The sequence below is a fragment of the Melozone crissalis genome, unplaced genomic scaffold (assembly GCF_028551555.1).
Source record: "Melozone crissalis strain CALT ecotype California unplaced genomic scaffold, PUWL_Pcris_2 ptg000073l_1, whole genome shotgun sequence".
Taxonomy (NCBI): Eukaryota; Metazoa; Chordata; class Aves; order Passeriformes; family Passerellidae; genus Melozone; species Melozone crissalis.
The window spans coordinates 4,105,167-4,118,424 of NW_026535850.1; the positions used below are offsets into that span (position 1 = coordinate 4,105,167).

The 13,258-nt window shown below is 55.6% G+C and overlaps 1 protein-coding gene across 1 annotated transcript; it reads right to left on the reverse strand.

Annotated features, from left to right (window-relative positions):
* Nucleotides 1-525: 525 nt before the first annotated feature.
* On the reverse strand, nt 526-12,965 carry LOC128946046 (olfactory receptor 14J1-like; the record flags this gene model as incomplete). Its single annotated transcript, XM_054289978.1, has 3 exons — nt 526-609; nt 1,265-1,396; nt 12,513-12,965. Coding segments are annotated over 3 exons (669 nt in total), but the record flags the coding sequence as incomplete, so codon positions are not given.
* Between the last annotated feature and the right edge of the window lie 293 nt (nt 12,966-13,258).

Below are 13,258 nucleotides of genomic sequence, written 5' to 3' on the forward strand. Positions count from 1 at the left end.
GATTTTTGGGGGTTCCCAAGGGGGGCTTTCTGGGGTCCAACGGGGGGATTAGGCGATGCCAAGAGGAATCCAAGGCTGTTTTGGGATACCTGCCGGTGACAGAGATGGGGATCCCATGCCAGATATGAACCTTCTCAGGGGGACCTGGAAAGGTGTTGGGACATCCTGTGTGAATTTTGATCTCCTGAGAGGGTTTGGGGGGGTCTGTATGGGGTTTTGCAGTCTTGGGGAGCTTTTGGAGAGCCCAGGGATGGTTTTGGGGTCCCAGGGAGGTTGGTTTGTTCCACGGGGTTTGGGGTTCCCTGGAGGTTTTGGGGGTTTTGGGGGTACCTTGGCAATGCTGGTGACAGAGCTGGGACCCCGTGCTGGGAATGAGCCCCCTCACTGAGCACAGGCAGCATCAGTGAGTTCAGGGGGATCCTGGGGGCCCGGGGAGTCACCCCAACCCCCAGGGGACCCCAAATGCAAAGGGACCCCCGAACTCCCCTCAGCGCTGGATCTGCTGCAGGCAAGGGGCACCAGCACTCAGCCCCCAGCCCCCACCACCACAGGGGGGCTGTAGAAGAAATCGGGGGGGGCACGGATAGGTCGGGGGGGACCCCCAAAGTCCTGGGAATGGGGGAACACAGGGGAACTCCCAGGAATCCCCATGTGCGGCTTATGGGGGACCCAGGAGGAGTTGGGGGGGGCTGGGTGGGACATGGGGGACCCCCAGAAGTCTTGGGAGGGGGGAAGAACAGGGTGATCCCCAGGAAGGGTTTTGGAGGGAAGCAGATTGGAGCCTCCAGACGCCGAATCCGATGAGGAGAACAACGCCGATGGCAGCGCGGACAGACACAGGGAGCACCAGGGTGAGATTCCCGCTGGATTCCGGCTCTGGGAAGCACGGCATGGTGAGGTGGGGAGGGGAACCCAAAGGGAGGAATAGGGGTTCAGGGGGTCTCTGGGTCAAAGAAAAGGGGGCTCTGGGGGCTGGGAGAGGGGGGATTGCCGCAAGGGGCTGCGGGGATTGTTGGTGCCGGATAAGGGGGCGCAGGGTGGAACCCATGCCCGGGAATGGGGGTGCGGGGGGATGGCGGCGCCAAAGAAATGGGGGTTCAGGGGCCCCTCAGTGCTCCGGAACGGGCGACCCCAGAGTCCCGGTGCCGGGGGTCCCCCTCAGCTCTCGCCGCCCCCCGGGCCCCAGGAGCGCCCCCAACCCCAGCGCTGGAGCCATCGCGCTGCTCTGCTGCGGCCCCGCCCCCTTAGCCGCCTCCGGCCCCACCATTGGCGCCGCTCTTTGCTGTCTGCCAATGGCGACCCACGTCTTTGGTGGCGTCACTGGTCCCTGGGCGAAGGGAGGCCTGGGGGTGAGGTGCCCCGGCTGGCCGGGAATGGGGTCCGGGGGATCCAGGGGCTGCCAGAGGAGGATACCCGGGAAAGGGGGTGCAGGGGGTGTCGGGGCAGGATAAGAGGGTGCAGGGGGTCCGGCAGCTGTTGAAGGAGATGCGGGGGGGTCCCAGTGCCCAGGAATGGGCATTCAAGGGGGTCCCCGGGGGGCTCCCCAAGGCCCCTGCCGGGGGGCAGCAGGAGTTGGCTCAGGAGCTCTGGGCAGAGCAAATGGGGTGACCCTGGCTTGGGGGGGACACTGGGGACTCACACACGCCCCCGGGGGGAACACGACCCCCGGGGACCCCCCCTCACCTTGTCCCGCAGGGGAGGCCGAGCCCCAGCCCGGGCAGACGAAGCCCCCGAGCCCCGGCAGCATCTTGGGGGGCCGTGCGGGGCCGGGAGGGGCAGGATCCGGAAAACGGCGGCGGCTGCCGGGGGCCGCGGGTGCCTGGGAACCGCGAACGCGGCGGCGGCGTCTGTGACAGCGGCGCGGCCTCAGCTGCCTGAGAACGCGGCCCTGGCTGGGTGTGCGCAGCCTGGGCTCCTGCAGGCGGCTGCACCGGACGATTCGCCAGGTGAATTGTTCACGGGGCATTGGCCTGCGCAGAGAATTCCTAAAGGTGCAGAGCATTGGCCTCTGCAAAGTTCCTACACCTGCAGAGCATTGGCCTCTGCGAAGATTTCATCAACGTGCAGAGCATTGGCTTCTGCAAAAGGTTCACGAATTTCCTTTGAAGGTAAGGATTGACTCAAGTTGAACTTCTTGGTTTTGTCTCATCTGCACTCTGAGAGAGAATGACAAAGGGAAATACAGGATGGGATAGTGCCCGTCCTCTGGTGCAGCAGTTTAGTGGTTTGCCCAGCTGAGTGGATGAACAATATATGCTCTACTGATTGTGCTTTTTTTTTGCACTGAATAAATGCAACATTTTCTAAATGTACTGGTCTATACATTTTCCCGATAGTGATTGCTTAAACTACTTAAATGTGAACAAGTTCTGTTCAAGTTTCAGTGGGTTGTTATCATCTGGTTATTAAAATTACTGGGGAGATGCCTCTGAATTGCTGCAGCAGCCTGGCTGCCCTCAGCTGACATTCTGGCCAGAAGCCTTGTGAGCACATTAGAGAACCCACACAATAGGAATTCCATTCTTGGGGAGGGAAAGTGTTTCCCGTTGTCAGGTTGCACAAAGCTCCTGGTCTTGTATAATTCCTGGGATGGCACATCCACTTCTCTGGAGAAACAGTTTCAATTTTGTTCCACTCTCATCACTGTAAAATATTTCCTCCTTCTAACAAATGTAAATCCCACCTCATTCACTTCAGACATATTGACCCTTGTTCTGCCACTGCAAGATTTGGGAGAAAATACCTTTGACCGCTGTTTTTCCATTTTCACAAACCTTGGAGAGGACCCAGACATGTCCCAAGATGGGGTTTGGAGGCCTCATTACATAACCAGCAGGTAGAGGCTGCAGGCTCTGGGCTCAGTGGGGTGGACACGTAGGACAGAACAGGAGTAGCCTGGCAGGGGCTGAAGGGTGGTTTCAGAGAGGCTGGAGCTTTTCTTCCTGGAGGGTAGAGGCATGAGAAGGAAATAATGGCACCAAGGGCAGGTGGGCAGGCCAAGCCTGGGCAGCAGCAGAAAGGAATTTCCCTCCCAGGGCAGGGCTGTGGTGCAGCACGTCTCCAGCAGGAGCCTGGAGCAGCCCCAGGCTCTGTGTGGGCAGGCAGAGGCAGGCAGCAGGCAGAGCTGTCAGCAAAGGAAGGGCCCAGCCAGGTGGGGCAGCCGGGGGATGCCGACAGCCTGCAGGGACAGAGGCGCAGGGCAGGGACACCATGGGACAGCCTGGGCTGCACAGGGCACAGGGATGGGCAGCAGCTGCAAGACAGCCCTGCCAGAGCCGCCTTGGGCAGCACTTTGGCCATGGCCAGGAGGGGACAAGTGACCCTTGCAGGGCTGGGGCCTCATTGCCTCCTTGTCCCTGCTCAGCAGCCTGGCAGGGGCCGCCCCATGCTCCTACCCTTGGCATTGCACATCCCCACATGCCAGTGCCCATCCCGGGAAGAGCCCTGAGCAAGGAGAGAGGGACAGGATCTGCCTGGCCAGGGGCTGGGGCTCAGGCCTTGGCCCTTTGCATTCCTCAAACACATCCAGCTTTGCTCAGCACAGAGACACGTTTTCCTTGCTTGTCCCTGCCTGTCATGAGTGCTTCCAGGGTTCTGCTCTACCTGGAACCTGGGGACATTTTCTCAGTCCTGTCCCTCAGTGGGACCCAATAAATCTTCTAGCAAATTCACTGTTTCAATTAAACTTTGAGTTCTTGAGAAGTTTTTAAACACACTCTGAGGGACTGAGTCTGATACAAAGAGCAGCAAAGCCCCAGAGGCTCATTAAAGTCCCTGTGCTGTGTCTGTGCTGCTGAGCTGGGCCGGGCTCCTGGCCCAGAGGCAGCTCCTGGCAAGGGCAGCGCTGCAGAGAGACAGCTCTGGCCAGGAGCAGCTCCTGTGCACAGCCCAGCAGGGCTGGGGCACTGCCAGGGTCCCTCAGGGACACCAGCAGGGTGCAGACAGAGCTCACAGGGGCTCAGCACTGGCAGGGGCTGTGGGATGGCCCTGAGGGGGCTGTGTCACAGCAGCACCTCTGGGGCTGTGTCACAGAGGCACAGAGCAGCTGGGATGTCAGCAAGGGGCTGTGTGACAGCACAGAGTGGGCTGTGTGAGGTCACAGATTGGGCTGTAACATCACAGAGTTTGTTGTGTGAGGCCACTGAGCAGCTACAGCGTCATAGAGGGGACTGTGTGACATCACAGAACAGGCTGTGAGACCATGGCATGGCTGCATGACATCATAGAGCTGGCAGTGAGGTCAAAGTAAGTGCTGTGACCTTACAGAGTGTCAGTATGACATCACAGAGAGGGTTTTGTGACATCACTGAGGAGGGTTGTTGCATCACAGAGCTGGCTGTGACATCAGGGAGTGGGCTGTGACAACACTGGGTGGCTGTGTAACATCATAGAGCAGGCTGTGACATCACAGTAGAGATTGTGAAATCATAGAGTGACTTTCTGACATCACAGAGACTTCTGTGACATCACAGAGCAGAGCTGTATCACATCACAGTGTGGAATCTCAGAGTTGGCTCTGGGACATCACAGGGGCTGTGTGACTTTACAGGGGCTGTGTGACATCACAAGGATCTGTGTGACATCACAGGGATCTGTGTGACATCACACAGGCTGTATGACATCACAGTGCCTGTGTGACATCACAGGGGCTGTGTGACATCACAAGGATCTGTGTGACATCACAGGGGCTGTGTGACATCACAGGGGCAGTGTGACATCACAGGGGCTGTGTGACATCACAGGGATCTGTGTGACATCACAGGGGCAGTGTGACATCACAGAGATGGCTATGTGACTTCACAGGGGCAGTGTGACATCACAGGGGCTGTGTGACATCACAGGGGCAGTGTGACATCACAGGAGCTGTGTAAGGTCCCTGGGGAGGTCACTCTGCCCCGGCCCCCCTCACAGCTCCCCCCAGAGCAGTCCAACCCTGCTCGTGCACAGCGGGGTCCCCTGTCCCCCCGGGTCTCCCCGCCCCCGGCCCCGCAGCCTCCCCCAGAGGATGTTCCATGAGATCGACCCCAGAGCCTGACACGGGGACGGGGGCTGGGGCCCTGGGGGTGGCACAGGGGGACAGGACCCCCCGGCAGCGTCCCCGTGTCCCCCAGGGCCAGAGCCTGGGCCAGGGCTCCTTCACCCTGCTACCAACGAGGCCGTGAGAGCACTGAAAAAATCCCCAGCAAGGGAGCAGCAAAAACCAGACTGAATATTAAGGGACAGCAGCACAAGGTTCCTTGGAAAGAGTCACTCTGCTCCTGACTGGACACTTCAGGCACAACAAGGAAACAAAGCAACAACAAAACCAAACAGAATCCAAACAATCAAACCAGAAATTTACTGAGAACTGGGGCTTTCATTCCTAAGGAAAAGAACTGTCCTTCTTATCTAGGTGCCCATGGCCAGAATTGGGATTTCACCTCCAGTATTCCTTATTGTGACAGAGTGGAGGAGTTTCTTGGCTCAAGACATTTCATGTGTGGGGAGTGTTGCAGTGTGTTGCAATTTCCTGTTTTAAACTTCCCAGCCCCTTCCCAGGTGTGGCAATATCTCTCTTCCCCTTCCCCTTTCCCTGAGCCCCCTGCTGGGCTGTCAATCAGTCTTAACATTCCAGCAAGGCCATTGTGTGGTTGGTCAGGTTCAAAAGATGCCCCTGTGCCCAGAGGTCATTGGTCTGTCTGGGTGTCATCATTCCCTGAGACCCTTCCCCTCCCACCTGGTTGGTGGCTCACCTGTCCCTTCCCTCCCCCTCCCCCCAGAGCTTAAAAAGTCACTCAGGCCATGCGGTCGGGATTCTGTTGGAGCTGTTACCTGAGATTCAGACGTCTGTGACCATGGAATAAACTCTTGACATTAACCCTCCGGCAGAATCTGTCTCCTTTTCCTCCTCACCTTAGCCTGAAGCCTTCCCACCTGAGGCAAACTGACTTTCTACAAGCCTGGACTTGTTTCGGCGCTCAGCTGCACCATCCAGCCAGCCAAAAGTGTCTCTGAGGTGAAACACCACAGTTGCCGCCTTTGGCCCAGGAGCAGGGGTCAGACAAGCCCAGGCACAATCTACCTGGTAATATTGGGATCTTATTCCAATAGGGGAGGAAGGGGCAGGTCCAGCCCTGCCCTGCCCTGGAACCCCAGCCCTGCCCGGCCCTGGAACCCCAGCCCTGCTCTGCCTTGGAACCCCAATGCCCCCAGAGCCTCTATCCCAGCCCAGCAGTGTCTGCCAGTCCCTGGCACAGCACAGGCAATGCTCCACAGCTACCTCTGCAGCCCAAGCTCAGCTCCTGAGGGATCAAATGACCCACAGTCCCACCTGGGGAAAGGGCCCAGGATGACCAAGGGGAATTGAAGGCTGACCACAAGGCAAGCACACATCTTGACCCTACCTCCTCTTGGAATTTCCATCTAAACACTACTGGAATCCAGGAGTTGGTACCTCTGTGTATGCTCCTCTGTATCCTGTTTGCCTCTCTCTCTTTCTATCCTTTTCTTCTATTTCGGTCCTTTTGCAAATTTGAGTAATGTAAAATTCAAATAGCTTAGAGTTTGTGAAGTTGAATGGGCCAAGTCAGTGCTTTAAGAAGTGTTCTGTGTTGATTGAATGTCATATTAAATCTTTTGCCAAAAATTCTCTGATTTTCCAAAGTTACCAGTAAAGACTGTTTTGTTGTTTTAAGCTCCTGAGGATCTCTTGTTGGTATTTCTCCAGGAAGTCCAATTCAGAATACAGAAACAATTGTAATTCCTTTTAAATATCTCCTTGACAGAGTTTTCTACTGGATGGCAGTCAGGGCTTGTGTGTCCTGCTTGGCCCAGCCCAGGCAGGGCTTTCCCAGCCCCATTCCACACTCCATTGCCCAGCTGGAGCCACTGGTGCCTCTGAGTTGTGCTGCCCCAGCCCCAGGGACGCTCTCCTGGTCTGCCCATTCCCCCACGGTCTCTGGGCAGGGATGGCCTCAGTGGGGGCTGCTGACAAAAGACAGTGACAAAACATGATTTTTAAGTCCTGTTTAGGTTTTTTCCCTGTTAATTCATTGATATGTGCAATCTCCAATTGACACTGAATCCAAGTGCTGCTTGAAAGGCTTGTTCAGCCTTCAGCTCTTCAGTGCAGGAATTCAGTGTCCCTGGACTCATTAACATTCAGAACACCTTAACAAGCCAAATCTCTGGGGATAATTTGATTTCAGTTTCCAAATCTTGTGTGGTTAATAAGAGAGATTTCAGAATTGCATTCAACTGAATGTGTTCTATTTAAAAAGACAGTGAGAAAACATTTTTTAGGTCCTGTTTAATTTTTTTTCCCCTGTTCATAAATTGATATATGCAATTTCCATTTGACACTGAATCCAAGTACCTCCTCAAGCAGTTTGACTGGGTATGAAAATCAAGACCTTTCATGGCTGGCAATCAATCAGACTCTGTCCCTACCCCCACCCCACCATTTTCCCCATCCAAGGCTGGCACTCAGAGCAGCCTTGTGCAAATCTGAGCTCCCTCCAGCCCACACTGGACCTAGCCAACAGACCACAGTTGAGCAGGATATAACTTCATAAAAATTACACCATTAAAATAACAATCACACAATTACAAACTCTTCCCTGAGCTATGTGCAATGTCCCAGCGTGTCTGATGAGTCCACTGTTCACAAGTGATTTGCATACTAAAATTAATTTTTGACTAACGTGGTTTTGTGATAGATATAAACACAATTAAGTTCTTGTATCAGGATTCTTGTCCTGGACTGAGGACAGAACAGCTCAAACAATTCCTGATTTGCAAATCTATCAGTGGTGGATGGAAAAGGGATGTCAGGCTGCTCTTGGTGTTGACGAAATGCTGAAACCAGCCTGACTCATTTCATCTGCTCATGCCATGGCTGATCTCCCCTCTTTCCCCTTCCACCCATCGGCTTTTGTCTCCCCCCAGCCCCCTGTGAAGAGCCTGGCTCTGTGTTCTCCATCCCCTCCTGGCTGGCACTGCCAGGCTGGGATGAGGAGCCCCTCAGCCTTCCCTGCTCCAGGCTGGACCAGCCCAGCTCCCTCAGCCTCTGCTCACAGCCCAGGGGCTCCAGCCCCACCTTGGAGGCCCTTCCCAGACCCTGCTCCAGCTGCCAGACATCTTTCCTGCCCTGGGCAACCCAACCCAGGCCACAGTGACCTGGATAATCCCCGTCCTTGATGTCCTGGTCACACATGCCTGGCCCCTTGTCCCCATGTCAGGCTCTGGGGTGGATCCTGTGGAACATCCTTTGGTGGAGGCTTTGGCTCCAGGTGGGCCAGGGGGATCCCAGGGACAGGGACCCTGCTGGGCATGGACAGCATTGGAGTTGTTGGGAGAAACTGTGAGGGGGAGCTGGGGCAGAGTGACCAACCCAGTGACCTGACCCAGCCCCTCTGGGATGTCACACAGCCCCTCTGGGATGTCACAGTCCCTCTGGGATGTCACAGCCCATTCTCCAATGTCACACAGCTGGTCTCTGATGTCACACCAGAGTCTGTGATGCCATAGTCTGCACTGTGATGTCAGACCTCTGCCCTGTGATGTCACAGCTGAATCTCTGATGTCACAAAGGCAGACTATGATGCCATGGATGCTCAATGACCTCACCTAACCCACTCTGTGATGTCATAGCCCACTCTGTGACCACATGGTACCAGATGATAAATTGTCTTCACCAGGTGAGTTCACACCTGGAGCTTGTTCTCCACAACCCCAGGCCTGTGGAAACCACACAGTGCCCATTGTGTGAGAAGGGGAACTGGAAGTTCAGCAGCCTCAGTGTCCTGCCAGCTCAGCCAGGCCCACGGGAACATTGGGGTCCACGAGCACCAGGGACCACCAGGAGAGGAGAATGCATGGGTAAAGGGGAGGGGAAATATATTAATGATTTTGGGGAAATGATTATCATATGTATTTTTAGTCCAGGACAATCAATGAATATGTATGCAAAATACAGAATATAAACAGAAACTTTCCTGTACTCAGCATGCACAGCTTTGGGAGGAGCTCTCCCCCGTGCATCCAGCTGAATAAAGAATGCTGCTTCTTAATGCTACATTGGGGTTAAGGAATTTTCTGTTTTACTAAATTTTTGGTAACACTCCCACTGCCAAGGAAAGCTCTGTCTGCTGCTGTTCACAAACAGAGAAGGGCTGGAGGCAGATGTGGGGCTCAGAGGCTGCCTGGGGCACAGTGACCATGAAATAATGAAGTGTTCAATGTTCTGTGAAAGAGGGAGGGGCAGCAACAAAGCTTCTTCACTGGAAATAGGGAGGGCAGACTTTGGCCTGTTTAGGCTCCAGTTTTGGGGAATACCTAATCAGGTACTGATTGCTTTAAGGGAAACAGCCCTTAAAAACAAAGGGGTCCTGGAAGGACGGACACATTTCAAGAAAGTAATCATAAGGGGGAAGAAGCAGCCTGTCCCAGTGCGGCAGAAGATGAGCTAGTGAGGAAAATGACTGGCCTGGCTGCCCATGGAGCTTTTCTGGAGACTCAGGGGTGGAAAAAGGACCAGCAACTCAGGAAGTCTTTTAGGGGTCATACAGAAAGAAAAGCTGAGAGTTGAAAACTCTATTAAAACTTAACCTGGAGGGTTCTGCAAAAAGAATAAAAATGTTTTTATAAAAAAAAAATAGCAAAAAGGAGGAGTAGGAGAACCTCTACTCTTTATTGGATGCAGTGGAGAATATAGTAAGTAAAGATAAGGAAAAGGCTGAGCTACTTTACCCCTATTTTGTTTCAATTTTAAATATTTGGAGAGGATATCCTCAGGACAAGTGTTGTCCTGAGCTGGTAGATGGGCACAGGGAGCAGAACAGCCCCTGGAATCCAGGAGGAAGCAGTGGGTGACCTGCTGAGCCACTCAGATGCTCACAGGTGAATGGGATCAGACAGGATCCATCCTAGGGCAATGAGGGAGCTGTGGATGAGCTCCCCAGGCTGCTCTCCATCATTCACCATCAGTGCTGGCTCAGCAGGGAGCTCCCAGAGCACTGGAGGTGCCAGTGTGAGCCCATCCCCAAGAAGGGCTGGAAGGAGGATCTGGGGACCTCCAGGCCTGTCAGCCTGACCTGGGTGCCCAGCAAGGTTATGGAACAGATCACCTTGAGTGCCATCACAGGGCACCCACAGGATGGCTGAGGGTTCAGAGCCAACCAGCGTGGATTTCAATATCTGCACTGATGATCAGCATAAGGGGATTGGGTCCAGCATCAGCAAATTTGCAGATGACACCAAGCTGAGTGTGAGTGTGGATCTGCTGGAGGGTAGGAGGGCTCTGCAAAGGGCCCTGGACAGAGTGGATCCTGAGAACAAATCCAGCAAGGTGAGGTTGAACAAGTCCAAGTGCCGGGTCCTGCACTTTGTCCACAACAACCCCTGCAGTGCTACAGGCTGGGGACAGAGTGGCTGGACAGCAGCCAGGCATAAAGGGACCTGCAGGGACTGATGGACAGCAGGCTGGACATGAGGCAGCAGTGTGCCCAGGTGGGCAAGAAGGCCAATGGCTCCTGGCCTGGATCAGGAATGGTGTGGCCAGCAGGAGCAGGGCAGGGATTCTTCCCCTGTGCTCAGCACTGCTTGGGCAGCACCTCGAGTGCTGTGTCCAGTTCTGGAGCCCCCCAGGAAGGACATGGAGGGGCTGGAGCATGTCCAGAGAAGGGCAACAAGGCTGGTGAGGGGTCTGGAGCACAAGTCCTGTGAGGAGTGGCTGAGAGAGCTGGGGTTGTTTATCCTGGAGATGAGGAGGCTCAGGGGAGACGAGGCACTGTCAGGGCACAGGTTGGACTTGATGATCTCCATGGCCTGTTCCACCCTTGCTGATTCTGTGACTCTCTGAAGCCACCCTTGGAGCAGTTGCAGGATGAGCCCTGGGCCTCCTCTTTAGAAGCTCCAGCAGCCCAGGCCCCTCAGCTTCTCCTGCCAGCCCCAAAGCCCATCCTGTCAGTCCTGCAGAGCCTCTGCAGCTCCTCCTCACTGCCCAGAACAGGGAGCCCCAGAGCCAGACACAGCAGCCCAGATGTGCCCTCCTGGCCTGGGGTGCCTCTGGCAAGGGAGCAGCACCAGGCACTGCAGGAGCCTGCAGACAATTCCTGCAGCACTTGTAGGATGATCCTGCTCCCCAAGGGACGTTCCCATGGGGCCAAGTCAGGAACTGCAATGGGGAGTGGGGCCAGAGAGGGAAGGGCAAACAGGGATGGGCTGTTTGCAGGGGAGGGAACAGGGGTGGGCAATGGGAAGAAATTTGTACCAGTGAAGAGTAAAGAAATCAAAGGTGAAGCCAAGGAAATGCTCAGGGCAGTTTGGGGGTGGCTGCCAGGCAGCCCTGGCTCTGACCAACAGAGTCTGCAGTGGGACAGGAAACTCCCAGCTGATGGGAACAAACTTTCTGGCTGACTGCAGAGGCCAGGACAAAGCTGAGTGGTTTCCCTGGTGTCCCCCAGCCCTTGCTGGCCCCAGGGGCTGATGGCATTTGTGCTCCCTCAGGTTCATGTCCCCACACCAACAGCATGGGGGTGCTCCTGCCTGCTCTGTGCAATGCAAACAGGAGCTCCTGAGCCAGTGCTGCCAGGTCTGTGCCTGCAAGGATGGGGCATCTGTGTGAGCTGGGGGAGAGGCCAGGGCTGCAGAGGGGGGATGTTGTTGGCAGCTCCATGAGGACGCTCTGGGACACTGCCCTGGGCTGTGCGGCGCACTGGGGATGGATCAGGCCCTGCTCTGCTACTCCTTCCCCTCTGTCCCAGGGCCCTTGCAGAGCCCCAGCCATGCTGTTTGCCCCCAGCCTGCCCACGGCCAGCCTGGGGCTGCTCACGGGGCTTTTCTGTGCTGAGCATTGGCCTGGGCGTGTTCTTGAGAGAGCCTGGGCAAGGAGCCTGGAGCCCCCAGGCCCTGGCCTGAGGCGTCAGCGCTGCCCCAGCAGTGCCCATGGCCTGTCCCTGCTGCAGCCCCGGCACTGCCACCCCCACGGCTGTGCCCGGCCCCGAGAGCACTCAGGCCCTGCAGCAACACCAGGGCCACCAGGGCAGCGGGGCAGGGCCACGGCAGCAGCACTGGCAACACCATGTGCTGCTGCTGCTGCTGGGCACAGCTGCTGGGCCAGCCCTGATCTGCCCCCAGCTCTGCACACAGACATTGCTGCTGCAGCTCCAGAGAAGGCAACAAAACGGCATCTCTGCAGAAAACCTTGTTGGGAGAGATCATCATTTCATTTAAAGGCACCAACAGCACAGCCCCTCATTGCCACAGTCTGTGGCCACAGGGATGGTGGAGAGGAACAAAATGACCACTCAACAAACAATGACATTTCTTTTTGGACAATAAGAAAAAAGTAAAACAAAGGTAAAGAAACTCTAAAATGAAGTCAACAAGAAGTAGCAAAGATGACTTTGATTGCAAGTTATTTGCAGATATTGCCCAGCAGTTTAATGTTTTTGAAAGCATGCAGTCACCAGTCTCCACACCGCAGCCTTGAACTCCTGGTTCCTCAGGCTGTAGATGAGGGGGTTCAGGGCTGGAGGCACCACAGAGTACAGGGCCACATCCAGGGATGGGGAGGACATGGAGGGGGGCTTCAGGTAGGCAAATGTGCAAGTGCTGATGAACAGGGAGACGACAGCCAGGTGAGGGAGGCAGGTGGAAAAGGCTTTGTGCCGTCCCTGCTCAGAGGGGATCCTCAGCACGACCCTGAAGATCTGCACATAGGAGAAAACAATGAACACAAAACAGTCAAGTGCTAAACAGGCATTGACAGCAATGAGTCCAACTTCCCTGAGGAGGGATTTGGAGCAAGAGAGCTTGAGGATCTGTGGGATTTCACAGAAGAACTGGCCCAGGGCATTGCCATGGCACAGGGGCAGGGAAAATGTATTGGCTGTGTGCAGCAGAGCATTGAGAAAGGCACTGGCCCAGGCAGCTGCGGCCATGTGGGCACAAGCTCTGCTGCCCAGGAGGGTCCCGTAGTGGAGGGGCTTGCAGATGGACACGTAGCGGTCGTTGCACATGATGGTCAGGAGATAAAACTCTGTTGAAATGAAGAACAGAAAGAAAAAGAGCAGAGCAGCACATCCTGAGTAGGAGATGTTCCTGCCATCCCAGAGGGAATTGTGCATGGCTTTGGGGACAGTGGTGCGGATCATGCCCAGGTCACTGAGGGCCAGGTTGAGCAGGAAGAAGAACATGGGCGTGTGCAGGTGGTGGCCGCAGGCTACGGCGCTGATGATGAGGCCGTTGCCCAGGAGGGCAGCCAGGGAGATGCCCA